The sequence below is a fragment of the Leopardus geoffroyi genome, chromosome A1 (assembly GCF_018350155.1).
Source record: "Leopardus geoffroyi isolate Oge1 chromosome A1, O.geoffroyi_Oge1_pat1.0, whole genome shotgun sequence".
Classification (NCBI taxonomy): Eukaryota; Metazoa; Chordata; class Mammalia; order Carnivora; family Felidae; genus Leopardus; species Leopardus geoffroyi.
The window spans coordinates 84,517,579-84,532,017 of record NC_059326.1 but is presented as its reverse complement, the minus strand read 5'-3'; the positions used below and the strand labels follow the sequence as shown (position 1 = coordinate 84,532,017).

Genomic DNA, 14,439 nt, shown 5'->3' with positions numbered 1-14,439 from the left:
CAGTGTGTGCATGAATGTGCATTCATATGTGTCTTGAGGTGGCAGGGACAGCAGAAAGAAGAAAAGAGCAGGTAACTCCAGTTTATTCTCAATGCCAGGAGCATCGATGGCACAATGTGAGGCTGCTGGGAGGTGCTGACCCAGGTTCTTATCAATAGTGGCTTCCCTGATGGTGAGGCTGGATGAATTCGAGTGTTGGTGTTGGCAGCAGAAATGCTTGTGGGCCCCTCACACAAGCATGTAGGACATGCTGCAAGCAAGGGCTTCGTGACCCCTCTACCCTGTGAGGTTGCACAGTGGGTTTGCCCTCATCTTGGCTAAAGGACTCTGAGACTTATTGAGGCCCCATGGAGCCTGACTCCCCTTTCCTAAGCTGCATGGACTCTATGTGGCCTGATTCTGAGTTCTGACTCTACCTGAGCTGTGTGATCTTGGGCAAGTCTCTTATGTTTCTCTCCTGTGCCTTCGTTTCCTTATCTGTAAATGGGCTAATCAAGGTGACTGCTTTATCAAGCTGGTATAATGTGAGGCTTGTGACTTATTAACAGATACTGTAATCCATTCTGTGGGCCACAGCCAACATAAGACCATGCCTGAGACACATCTTACTTCTTGCATGCTTTGCCAAAGGCAGGCCTTAACCAAAGTTGCACTCAAATTCTGGAGGCCTCAGATAGTTGACCAACTGCACAGCTGCCAAAGGATTAAGATCCCTGTAGCCCTGTGGCTGGGCAGAGTCCAGCCTGACCCAGAAGCCCCTCCCTGCAGGCAGCTGTGGCTTCTGATTGTGTAGTCACCTGCTATATAAGGTCCTTCACACACCTGCTCTAATCCTCTGCTGGGATCCACCTTCTGTGGGCAGTCTCCAAGACAGACTCTGAAGGTGAGGGGCTGAAGCCAAGCTGTGGGGGTGGGGGGAGGGTGTCCCACCTTGAGAGGAGCTGAAACCAAGGGAAGGGCGTTGTGGGGGTGGTTGCAGTCCAGGGCATTCTCATGGCTCTGGCTTCTTTAGCAATACTCAGGAAAGGGAAGGCTGGTGAGGAGAGATGTGTGCATTGTGGGGTTTGCTCATGGTATGTGCTTTGTCCTTTTCATACCTGCTCTGAACTCTGCTTGCCTATGTATAAAATGAAAGCAATTGTGGTAGAACCCTCTCAGGCTATTGAAAATATCCCATTATAGAATGAGTGGAAGGAAGTACTTTGCAAAGGGTTTTTTTAGATGCTGTGTGTTCACATTTTCCATATGAGGCTCCCTTTCCCAACCTCCACCTCACTGGCTTCAGAGGTGGCAAGCAGGACCCAAGTTCTCACCACTCCAGACTCTGACTCTCTGCCATGTGTCCCTGGACTGGATCCTGATCTCTCTGGGCCTCCTTTATTTCCCTATGAAAATGAGGCTAATAATCATGTTTATGCCACAAGGAGAAGCAATTTATGTACCAGGCATGGCTGCTATGGCCTCTTTACACTCATCTCTTTACCTCCCTTTCCATCCTCTTCCACACTCACAAGGCTTGAGAAGACACTTCCCAGGAGGCTCACCCCCATGAGCCTCTCTCCCTACTGGGGTTCCTGAAGCCTGGAGGGGTCATCGGGCATGGGGACATGCAGGGTGCAATGAAGAGAACATCTGCCACAAGCTTCAAATTAGACATACTTAATTTTTCTCCTTTTTTTTTTTTTTTTTTTTTTTTTTATATTTTGTGGCCATTAGATAATATATGGGCCCATCTGCCTCCCCTGATTGAACTAGTTTCTCTTCATTTTCACCAACCCCTAATAAGTCAACTAAGAGATCATAGTTGAAGTGGTGTGTGTGGTGTGTACATGTATGTAGTGTGGAAAGGTGAGAGGTGAGAGGTGGGCTGCAGCTTCCAGGTGAAGGTCAGTTCTCCCTATCATGGTGCAACTCAGCTTTGGAGCTTAAAGGATGCAGAATGAAGTCCCAATTTTGGCCTAACAAGCTGGGTGAATTTGGGCAGCATTCATTATCTCTGTCTATAAGTTTGCCACCTGCTGAGCAGAGCAATAAGCAACACTGTGAGCTGGGACTTTCTGTGATGAAGGAAATGTTCCAAAGTTGTGCTGGCCAATAAGTGGTCACTAGCCAGGTGACTGAGAAACAGAATGTTGTTTTTTTTTCAACATTTCAATGAATCTAAATTCAAATAGCCACATGCAGCTTGTGGCTACTGTTTATAGGGTAAATGAGCTAACAATCAGGAAGGACTCCGTGCAGAGCCAGATACTTCCCCTCCTTGCTCCTTTGATACATGGGCAAGATGAAATTCTGGGAGCTCTGATTCAGGATCCTAATGAATACAGAGAAACTGTAGCTATCAGATGATTGGTGGATACAGAAAGACTGGTGTGCTGGAGCCTCTGGTTCAGTCCTGTAGGCTGATTGTGTTCAGGCCTGGGGCTCTGGTACTCACATGAGTTTGAGGCAGTGTGGGTGGTGGTTAGGGGCCTTAGCTAACCCCAGCTCTATCACCTCCCAAGAATGTGACCTTGACTTTGAGTGATTTATTTAACCTTTCTGGGACTTGATTTTCCCTATGAAACGAGGGCGATGCTAATAATAGTACCTGTCTGCTAGGGTGGAGGCATTACATGAATTAAAGAACACAGAGTGCTCAGAATAAAGTGCTCAATAGGTGTCTGCCCACTGGGGTGGTGATGACAAAGGTAAGCCCCTCAATTATGTGTATGAGGCCAAATATTAGCTAGAGGATTACATTATGCTCTGGGACAGGAAAGCCCAGCTTTCTTCTTGGATCCCATTCCCAGTGGGGCTGGCAATCTTCTGCTTGCCCATCTTGTACCTGAAGTGGCTCCGTAGGAAATGCACAGGCTGCATTTTGTATCTGTGTGTAGATGTTTCTGCAGGCATCCAGAATTGGGGAAATCCCAGACTGATGCACATAAAAGGACAGCATAGAAACTGCATCACAAATCTGTGCTCACAGCTAAGAATGCTGACTTTCTTTCACAAGGATGGGCTGTGTGCTGGGCTTATCAAAGTATGATTACAATTAGGGGATGTTCCAAGACCCCAGACTGCCTTATTTGTGTCTCTTCAGGCTTAGAGCTGTACAGCCACAGTCCTTGTCCTTGTGAGACACCAGATCCAGCACCATGAAAGGCATCCTCCTTACCTGTATCATCGCGGCACTTGTGGTAACAGCTGTAGGTGAGGGAAAACAATGACACCCTTTGGGAATAAAGACCTCTTTTCACACCTTATCAAGGTCTTCTGTTCTTGGTGCTCTGGGGTTCTCTCATGTGGCCTCTCATGTCAAAGTCTGGTCAGTGGATAATGGGAGACCTCTCTGTGCACACTGGTGTCAGTGGAGCTGGGACTCTGTGCTGTGGTTATTCCCAGTGGGAAATGGTGGACAGTGGAGAGAAACTAATGGGGGTGGCTATATCTCACAGCCTCAAGTTTGGGGGATACCAGAGGGAAGGGATACCTCCCAGCTATTCCTTTAGCTTGAGATGGATGTGGTGTTTTGTCCATAGTACACTCTATAAGTGTCTCCTGAATGTTGACAATGTTGGACATCTTGTCTCCCCAGAATCCCTGAGTTGTGTGCAGTGTAATTCATTGACAAACTCCTGTGTCAACAGTAGCATCACTGGGTGTCCCTCAAGTGCCAATGTCAGCTGTACCAGTTTCTTGGCCAACTCTTCTCTAGGTGAGTCTGGGATGCTATAACCCCCATTTCTGGGATTTGCATGGGGCAGGAGCTGGAGAGGGTGGCCAGGGAAGAAAGGAAGGCTGAGGAAAGGCCCAGCTGTGCAAAGAGAGAGATGGGCTCATGAATATGCCTTCCAGAAGAAGCAAAATTCAGAAGTCAGATGAGAATGCAGGAGCAAACAGACAAGCCCTTGTGGCTTTTTGGAATGGCTGCCCTTGACTGAAATCTCATTCTGTACCTGAATTAGTGGATGTGAGAAGCAGGGGAACCTCTTAGTAAACTGCAAAGCAGGAACTTTGCTCTGGGTGCTTGCATTCTTCCATTTTTCCTCCCCAATTTTCTCTGTTTCAGTGCTCATTCCTGTTCCAGATCCAACATACTTTCACTCATACTCCCTCCCAGGGTGTTTTCCTGGCATGATTGTTACCTCTCTCTCAGAGCACTTAGATTTATTTTTAACTTTTTATTATGGGCATTTTCAAATATGCACAAAAGCAAGAAGAAGAATATAATGCATTGCCATGTAACCTGTGTCAATATTTATCCTGTGTCAATAATTATCAACATTTTGCACTTTTTTGTAATAATATTTTATTTATTTTTTGAAATTTCTTTTTTCTTTTGTTTTTAAAATTTACTTATTTTTTTTGAGAAAGAGAGAGACAGAGAGAAAGTGGGGGAGGGGCAGAAAGAGATGGGGGCAGGGACAGAATCCCAAGCAAGCTCTGAGCTGCCAGAGCAGAGTCTGATGTGGGGCTTGACCTAATGAACCATAAGATCATGACCTAAGCCAAAATTGAATGCTTAACCAACTGGGCCACCCAGGTGCCCATGCAATGGTATTTTAAAGCAAACTTAGATATCATGTAATGTCACCTAAAAATACTTCACTATTCATCTCTGATAAGGACTTTTTTTTCTTTTTATGTAACTACCATACCTTTATATGCCTAAGAAAATTAGCTGGAATTCTTTAATTTTCTGTAGTAGCCAGGGCATCTTAAAAATGTCTCAATTGTTTCAGATGTTGTGTTATAGTTAATGTATTAGAATTTATATATAAACAAAATCCCCACACTGTATTTTGCTGTCAGATCTAATATGTCCACTTTGTTTTATAACAGGAGTATTTCATCATTTTGTTGTTGTTGTTCAATCCCACCGATTTGTTGGAGAAACCGGACCATTTGTCCTATAGTTGTCTCATATTCTGGCTTTGGTTAATTGCTTCTTTGTGGTGTCATTTCTTTCTTCCCCTATTTCTGGTATTTTCCTATAAATTGGATCCATGCTGCTCAGTAGAACTTTCTTCAATAATGGAAAAGTTTACATCAATGCTGTCTTATATAGTAGCCTCATGTAGTTATTGGCCACTTGAAATGTGGTTATATGACTGAAGAGCTGAATTTTAAATAGCCACATATAGCTACTAACTACCATATCAGATAGCTTTGATCTAAAAGCTTGACTGTATTCAGGTTTAACATCAGATTGCACTTAGGACCATCAGATCTGCTTGGCTATTTTTCAAGATGCTAAGACTGATAAGTGCACTCTGGAATATTGGCCTGAACTACCATTTTCAAGCTCTTCATCAGTCTTTGTCCCAAAGTTTAGCCTGCACCTCTGCTAGTCTCCTGCTAAGGGAAGGAACTACCTCATGGGGAAAATTTTTTCTTTTTGCAGGAAACTCTCCCAAGTGTCTCTGAAATCACATTGAACTGAGGATATGTTTCTACTGTTTCCTGAAGCAGTCACTATTCAGGGTCTCTGCCCTCTCTGAAGCTTCAGCACCCAGGGATGATATTCTGTGTTTGTCTTTGTGCAGCGGCAGCCATTGCATTATATCAGGATAAGGCCTGCTCTGCAGAGAACTGCAGGGAAGGAAGAGACATGGTTGAAGCTTTCACTGTCCACGTGTCTGGTGAAGAACGTTTTCACTTTACAAGCCAGTGTTGCCAAGGGAAGGAGTGTAATGACACCAGTGATGCTCTAGGTGGGTGCTGGCAATGTGCCATCCTCCCTCTGTCTACCTGGCCCTGTCCCTTCCTTTGCCACCTGTGGTTCTCACTCTCTGGGGTACATCTCAGGTCCAAGGGCTTCAGTACATATCTAAGTAATATAAATAGCTGACTTACAACAATTACAACAATTACAGGAAAATGGGAAAACCACCACTACTCTCATGCTTTCCTCTTTTCCAAGTACAGACAGAAATCACAGCACTCCAAGTTGGATGGAATTAGATGCTTATTAGTAGTTCTAAAACGTGGTTTCATGTCCTATTTTAAGACTGTAGGTATTAAAAATTATAGCGAACTCCAGAGAACTTTGATTTATGTGATCCATATGATCAGTATTTACTGTATTAGAAATTTTAAAAATTAAAAAAATGTCCAAAAGAAATTTTAAAAATCTTTATTGAGCTTACTAAAAAATAATAAACCCACATGTGAACATTAATAACATTTTTAAATAGAAAAAAGCATATCTTCCAAAACAAAACATAATATTTAGTAAGAAAAGTGGCATTGTTACATATTTTCTCAAACATCTTTGGTTTCTGGCTTAATAGAAGACAACTGGGTTCTCAGATTTGCTTGTGCATTTATTTAATCTGTTGCAATCTCTCATGTCATGTAACCTTTCAAAAACTCCACTGTACATTCATGAGAGAAATAGAGTGAAAGAGGCAATGAACATCTTAGTATTATCATGAAAATGATTTTGACCTTGTGGACTCCCTGAAAGATTCTTGGGTGATTCCCAGTAGTTCTTGGACCATAATTTGACAACTGTTGGTCCATACAAAGCTCTCTCTCTTTTTAGTGTTTATTTATTTTTGAGAGAGAAAGAGCAGGAGAGGAACAGATGGAGAGGGAGAGAGAATCTCGAGCAGGCTCCTTGCTGTCAGTGCAGAGCCCAATGTGGGGCTTGAACTCATGAACCATGAGATCCTGACCTGAACTGAAATCAAGAGTAGGATACTTAGCTGACTGAGCCACCCAGATGCCCCTCCTACCAAAGCTCTCTTTTCAAGGAGAAGAAAACATAGTCACAAAGGCAAGGTTAATTGGTCATAGTTCTAGCATAGGTCATTAATAGCAGAACTGGGTCTCAGTATAATTTTGGTAAGTAATGGCATGTGTTCATTTATTCAGAGAAAGATTTATTTATTTAAAGGTTTATTTGTTTGGGGGAGAGAGGAACAGAGAGAGAGAGGCAGAGAGAGAGATATATATAGAGAGAGAGAGCGAGGGAGACAGAGCACGAGTTGGGGAGGGGCAGAGAGAGAGACACACACACAGAATCTGAAGCAGCCTCCAGACTCTGAGCTGTCAGCACAGTGCCCAACACAGGACTCAAACTCACTGTGAGATCATGACCTGAGCCGAAATTGGATGCTTAACTGACTGAGCCACCCAGGTACCCCTATTCAGAGAAAGATTTAGTAACATCTATACACTTATTGGCATGTTCAGCATAGCTGGCTAATGTTGACATCGGTTGGTTTTCTTCTCAGCCCAACACAACCGCTGACCATAGTTCTTAAAGACTGAATGGTTTGTAAGGGCAAGTGTGTGGGGTTGTGTGCTATAACTGTTTTGGGGGGATATGTAACTATTCGGCTGGGATGATTAGTGTCTTCATGCAATTGCCCATTCTCAAGTTCTCTCTGGCCAGCATATTTGCTTGCTTGTCTCCTTCAGTACAAGGCAGTGGCATGTTCTGTGTTTTAACACTGTTCTAAATTACTCTTATTCTTCCCAGCTCCTCTACAGGAAGATGTGTCCAACAACACAGAGTGTCTTGCATGTTACGGATCTAATGAAACTTCCTGTAGTGTGAAATCCAGGAAATGTTATAAAGAAGAACGGTGTGTTAGTCTAGTTGCAGAATTTAAGACTGGTACGTCTTGGGGTTTTAATTTCCTTTTATGAGACTTGAGTTGAAAACATATCAAGTGTTGGGTAATAAGTTCTAGGTTAACAAAAGAAGGCTGGGGGAGGTTAGTAGGATAAAAAGACAAGGTCAGAATGTCTTTGAGATAGTGAGGCTGTTAATGTAGCCTTGAGCTGGTTGCTATTTCTGCCACCTTAGTCCAGAACCATTCCTTCTGGGCTGTCCACCTCTTGAACCTTGTTCTACTGTGGCTTATAATCAAGCCAGGCCTGTTTAAGTGGATCATGTCATTCCTGGCATTTATTTCTTTACTAGGTTGGGTTGTTCTGTGGGGGTGTGTGTTTGCTTTTATTTCCTTTTAATACTTAACACTTTTCTCTCTACTTGTCACTGAGAAGTGTCGGCTTATGACAACATGGATCACCTGACTGAAAGAGTTAGATTGGGTTTAAGAGCCAACAATTTGCTTTTTCCTATAGAATTAATTTGATATTAACCATTATGAAATACAAGTTAACTATTTATTTATTTATTTATTTATTTATTTATTTATTTAGAGAGGAAGAGAGAGAGTAAGAGAGGGTCAGAGAGAGAGGGAGAGAGAGAATTCCAAGAAGGTTCTCTGCTGTCAGCACAAAGCCTGATGTGGGGCTTGAATTCACAAACCATGAGATCATGACCTGAGCTGAAACCAAGAGTCTGAGTCTAAACTGATTGAGCCACCCAGGAGCCCCACAAGTTAACCATTATAAAATACAAAGCTAATACTATACCCAAGTATTTAAATAATAATACATTTATTAGTTAGGTTATGTTTATTACTGTTAAAAAGCAACCTCTAAATCCTCTGGCTCAATGTAACAGATGTTTATTTTTTGCTCATATGGCAGTTGATTGCAGAGTTTTGGGGCCTGTGTTTCTTCCATCTTGAGGCTCTGGTTCCCACCTACCCAGGACTTGGCAGCTGCCTGCTATATTATTTGAATCTCACCAATAGGTGGGGGAAAGAGAAGGAGTGGAGGAAGGCAGGAAAGTCTTTTTTTTTTTAATGTTTATGTTTGAGAGAGAGAGAGAGAGAGAAAGGCAGAGAGAGGGAGACAGGGGATCCAAAGTGGGCCCCCACTGACAGCAGAATGCCCCATGGGGGGCTCAAACTCATGAACCTACTGAGCCACCTAGGCACCCAGGCAGGCAGGTTTTTACAGGCAAGGCCTGGAGGTGCATGAGTCACTTTCTCACATTCTGTTGGCCAGAACCCAAACTGCATTGGAGGGTGGAAATGCAATATAATGGTGTCTAGTGGTGGCCCAGCAGGAAAGGAAGAGACATGAAGCTAAAATTAGAACAGCCAGTGAGTCTCCATCACAATACGGCTCAGAATAAAAATAGTTTAAGAACACCAACACTCAAGTACAATTTAATTTCAACTTTTGTTAATGGCAATTATAGTATTGGAAATCCATGTTTACATGTAATTGCAGATTTTTCAGTGGGGTCAAACATCACACGTATCTTGAAACTATTTTTTACTTTTTTAAAGATTTTTTAGAAGAATTTTAGGTTTACAGAAAAATTGAGAAAAAGGTAAAGAGATTTCCACATACCCCATATGTGTTCCCACACATACATAGACTCCCCCTGCTATCAACATTCCACACCAAAATCGAACATTTGTTGTAATCTATGAACCTACATTGACACATCATTATTACCCAGAGTCCAAGGTTTACATTAGGATTCACTGTTTGTATTGGATATTTCATAGGTTTTGACAAATGTATAATGACATGTATCTACCATTATAGCATCACACACAGTAGTTTCACTGCCCTAAAAATCCTCTATTAATCTCTTACCCCTGGAAACCTCAGATCTTTGTACTCTCCCCATAATTTTGCTTTTATCAGAATATCATATATTTGGAATCATATAGTATGTAGCCTTTCCACATTGACTTCTCTCATTTAGTGATATAAGGATTTTCAAAAAAAGTTTAAAAATCCCTAGGATTTAAACACAGTTCTGATGTTTAATTCTAAACTATGTCTAAAGATAACAACAACATCAGAAAGACTTTCTCTTTCCACTCAGCTTGTTCCCAGGTATCTTTTGGTGCCAAGGATAGATTTTTTTTTAATCCATAGTATTTGACTTAGTCCGAAGGCCAGACAGATCAAAGTGGCCATACATGTAGGGGTGTTTTTTTGTTTGTTTATTTTTGCCCACTTCCCCCCCTCCCCCAATACTGTAGACATGTGCCAAGCAACACATTTTTGTAGCTCACTCTAATTCAATCTCCAGCACTGCTATTTTCTATAGAAAAGTAAGTCATTGTTTTCTTCAAAGGGATTTGGAGAGTTTTCCTTCCTTCTCAAAGCAAGTTTGTAGCCCTTCTTCAGATAAGTAGCTAGTCCCTTCCAGGTTTTTCCTCCCCTGTGAACTGTCTGTTCCCCAGAGCTGTTTAAGTTGTAGCCATTAGAGCAATACTGGCACATACTATGAGTTCAATAATGGTAGTTGCAATCACAACAACATCTTCTTTGCAAATTCCCTTGGCCTTTTCCTAGGACTTGCACCTTTAACAGGGTTAAATACAATATAGTTCAGATTTAGAATTAAGATCACCTCTAGTTTTCTTAGAGAAAATTCAGGCAGAGAGAACTCAGGTCTAAAGAAAAGTGGGGATGGAAAGCAGAACCTGGAGGAGGGGAGTCTGGGAGAAGACCTTCCTGGACTGAGAGCAGAGGGGATGAGCCCATCCCTGGATTTTGTCACCTGTAAGCTCCTCAAGTAAACACTGGAGATTTGAGTCCCAGGCTCATTTCTGTGAGCTCAGGCTTGCATCCACCTTCTGGAGCTTCAGTTTCTTCTGGAGTTAGGTGGGGGTCTGTGTTCTGACCTATGTGGCCCCTCTGCTATTACCATTTGGTGTTATTTTGTTTTTAATGTTCATTTATTTTGAAAAAGAGAGAGAGAGAGAGAGAGCAGAGGCAGAGAGAGGGAGAGGCAGAGAGAAAGGGAGAAAGAGGATCTGAAGCAGGCTCTGTGCTGTTGGTGGAGAGCCTGATGCAGGACTGGAACTCACAAACTATGAGACCATGACCTTAGCCAACATCAAGAGTCAGACACTTAACTGAGCCACCCAGGCGCCCCTCCATTTGGTGTTCTTGATCCTAGGTCCTTCCTCTAAGCTCTTGTTTTAGATTTAAAACAGGTTTCAGGTTGCTGAGAGGCCCGTGGTAGAAGCACAAAAAGGGAGGTGAAGTCCTTACTGTCTCCATTGCATTCACAGAGTCTAAGACGCTTGTGCTGAAAGGCTGTTCCAACATCAGTAACTCCACCTGTCAGTTCCTATCTTCTGAGAACCGGACAATTGGAGGAGTCATCTTCCGAAAGTTTGAGTGTGTAGACAATGCCAACACCTCCTCAACCGCCATTCCCAATGCAACCTTGACCACCCCTCCTGTTGGCAGCTCCTCAACACCCATCTCCAATGAGCCCACCACCCCAGATATGGGGTCCAAAGTCTCTTTCACCCCTGCAGCCTTTGCCAGCCTCCTTCTGCTGAGGCTGCTACTCTGAGATTCAAAACTGCCGCCCTCAAATGCCTCACCCTTCCCCTGTTAACTGCTCAGTAAATAGCAGTCACAGCCTTCCATGCAAAGCCCTGTGACAGCCACATTTTTCTCCATTATTAAAGCACTGGTTCACTGGCTGGCCAAATCTGTCCTGATGTGCTCTGGGATGGGCTTCCTTTCAGCTGCTGTCCAGCACCACAACCCAGTTTCTTGCATTTGAAACCTGTGCACCTTAGTGTATGGGCTCCCAGGACCTCCCTAATCTGCTCATCTTGCTTCTGAGAAACAGACCCTTTCACCTTATTGGCATTTTCTGCCTAAAACCCTGCACTTCTGGGGACTGACATGCCACCATCCCCACCTGCACACAGTCATGCCTGTAATGCCCTGTGTTAACCCTAGGACTGATATCTGGCTCTTCAGTTATGGTCCTTGATCTGGTCACAGGCCCACAGTGACATTGTCCACAGGGCCCAAAGAGGGGTGCAGAGGAGATGCTGAAGCATGGCAGACTCCCCTGCCTAACCTCACAGGCAGAGACATAATGCTGTTGGTGCTCCAGGTGACCAGATGTTTCATAGCCTTCACAGAATGGAATGTAGCTACGGAGCCCCAGTCCCTCTTCTCGAGAACCTACAATGAAAGACAGAGTTTTTGACTCCAGATCAGATACCCAAGCAACAAGAAAGGTATTCAATCCAATAGACACAGAAGTCCAAGTTTAATAAATAACGGACTTGAAACGGACTTGGAAGAATGGAGTTTTCTGTAATAAAAATTTTTTGAAGGTATATAAACCAATGTGGGTCTTGATTGTCCAGGCTTGATGACAATGTATCAAGAGCAAAGCTACCATATGGCAGTAGCTCATCACTACATTCTTATTCGTGTATTTATTTTATTTTATTTTTTATTTTGAGATAAGTTTAGACTTACCAAAAAGTTGTAAAACAACACAGAATTCTAGCACTCCCTTCATCCACCTTCCTCTTATGTTTACATCTTACATAACATGCTATAATTACTGAAATTAGGAAGTTAGCATTAACACAATATTGCTAAGTAATAGACTTTTGCATTTCACCAATTTTCACTAATGTCCTTTTTTCTGGCCCAGGATCCAACTCTTTGCATTTAATTGCTATGTCTCCTCAGGCTCCTACACACTGTGACAGTTCTGGAGTTTTTCCTTTACTGGAAAGTTATTTTTCATAATGTCCTTCAATTTAAACTTGCCTGAAGTTTTCTCATCATAAGATTGAAGTTACACATTTTTGGCAAGAATGCCACAGAAATATTGTGTCTTTCTCAGTTCATCTTATTGGGAGGTATATGATGTTGATGTGTTGTATCACAGTTGGTGTTAACCTTAATTGCTTGGTTGAGATAGTATCTGCCAGATTTCTTCCCTTTGCCATTAATAATAGGCTAAGTTGTGCTGCTATAACAAATAGGTCTTAGTCAAAAATATATTTAATACAAAGGAATTTAATAACCACAGTTTGTTTCTCAGTTACTTAAACTTGTACAGATGTTTCTGACTAGGCAGATGTCCTGGGAAGCTATCCTCTGAGAGTGAGGAAGAACCCAGGCTACTTTTACCCCATGGTTCCCCCATGGAACTTCTTGGGCTCTCAGTTAAGTGTTCTGCATCTATCTGGCTGAAAAGTTAAGAAAGAGAGAGAGAGAGCTTAGAGAGCCACACAGTATGCTCCAGGGGCCAGGCCTGGCAGTTGCATCCAACACTTATGCTCATAATATTGGCCAGAAGTAAATCACATGTCATGACAGGAAGTAGTTTATCCACAGGCACCTCAAAGTCTCTGTCTCAGAGGCAGTATGACTCAATGATAAAGGACATGGTCTATAGAACCAGAGTATGGCTTCAGATTTCAGCCCTAGAACACTGAACAACAGATCTCACCTTTCTGTGCCTAAGTTTCCTACCTGAACTGCAGGGATAGTGATAATGCCTGTCACACTGGTTTGTAAGAGCTGCCAACATAGTTCATCTAGGCAATGAGTAAATATTAGACATTAATAACTTTTTTAACATTTATTCATTTTTTTTTTGAGAGAGAGAAAGAGCATGAATGGGGAGGGGCAGAGAGAGAGAGGGAGACACAGAATCCGAAGCAGGCTCCAGGCTCTGAACTGATAACATAGATCCTGACGTGGGGCTCAAACTCATGGACCATGAGATCATGACATGAACCAAAGTCGGATGTTTAACCAACTGAGCCACCCAGGTGCCCCTATTAGACATTAATAAGTGACTCTAGTTTGAAAGTGGCTCTTCCACATGCTCTAGGGAGAGAGGGGACAATCAGAAATGGTGATGTAGAAGGCACATACCTGGCCCACTTCCCTCAAAGCATGCTGACCTCACTATCTCCATGTCTCAGGATTCCCTCTCTCATCTCACCCCCTCCCCACACACTTCATGGCTGCTGACACCATGGCCCCATGGACTGTAAGAAGACTCATCTGCATCCCCCTATGGCTGTCTAATCCAGGCAGCCAAGGGCACCACCAGAGCTGATCTGCTCTTAGAACCTCCTGGAATTCCCCATGCTCATCATTGACGTGAGGAAGCAGTGGTATTTTTGGTGAACTATAAAGTGTCACACAGGAATGGAAACCAGGATGCTGAGAATTGGGGAGGTGGCTGGAGGGTGAGAGGGCCAGATCGCAGGAGGTCTCTGCATGTTGCAAAGACTCTGGCATTAGACCAAGGCTGCGTGGAGCCATAGCATGAGCACATGAATAGGAGTGGGGTTAAGTTTCCATTGTGGGAGGCTCTCCCAGACCTCAGGGTCATGTGGAAAGACAGCAAAAAGACAGGACAGGGAGGGAGTTTAAATGGAGAAGTAGTGGAGACCTGCCCAGGCAGATGCTCTGCTATCCTGCTTTAATTGAGAGTAATTAATACCCTAGAAATGCACTTCTGTTTGCACTGATGGTTCCTGACTCCTCACCCAGAGTAGGGAAGAGAGCTGAGCACAACTCCTGCTCAATGTCTACCTTATTTTTCCTGGTTGTCCATGCTTAACTCCAGACCCCTGTCGTCTGGGCTAGGTCTTGGACTTACCACTGGGATAAAGCCCTTTGCTGCCAATTCTTCCTTAGTCCTAGCTTAGGCTCCAGGATAAGTCCTTATGGCTGAGGAGCTCCACAGAATTCTACACTTACACTGTACATCTGGACTGATCACAAATGGCTTCCTTTTCTTTCCATTGTACTTTTTAGTTTGTA

The 14,439-nt window shown here is 43.2% G+C and overlaps 1 protein-coding gene across 1 annotated transcript; it reads left to right on the top strand.

The window, feature by feature from the left end:
• Window positions 1-751: 751 nt before the first annotated feature.
• Window positions 752-11,928, top strand: LYPD8 (LY6/PLAUR domain containing 8). Its single transcript, XM_045483000.1, has 6 exons — window positions 752-883; window positions 3,086-3,195; window positions 3,581-3,700; window positions 5,532-5,699; window positions 7,475-7,612; window positions 10,899-11,928. Exons 2-6 carry the CDS (start codon window positions 3,141-3,143, stop codon window positions 11,186-11,188), a joined length of 771 nt encoding a protein of 256 aa, XP_045338956.1. The 5' UTR covers window positions 752-883; window positions 3,086-3,140; the 3' UTR covers window positions 11,189-11,928.
• Window positions 11,929-14,439: the final 2,511 nt, after the last annotated feature.

Excerpts from the sequence above, each read along its gene's own strand:
- LYPD8 (XM_045483000.1), top strand. The coding sequence starts at position 3,141 with ATGAAAGGCATCCTCCTTACCTGTATCATCGCGGCACTTGTGGTAACA. Across the intron at positions 3,701-5,531 it reads CTTGGCCAACTCTTCTCTAG|CGGCAGCCATTGCATTATAT; the intron begins GTGAGTCTGGGA and ends GTCTTTGTGCAG. Across the intron at positions 7,613-10,898 it reads AGTTGCAGAATTTAAGACTG|AGTCTAAGACGCTTGTGCTG; the intron begins GTACGTCTTGGG and ends TTGCATTCACAG.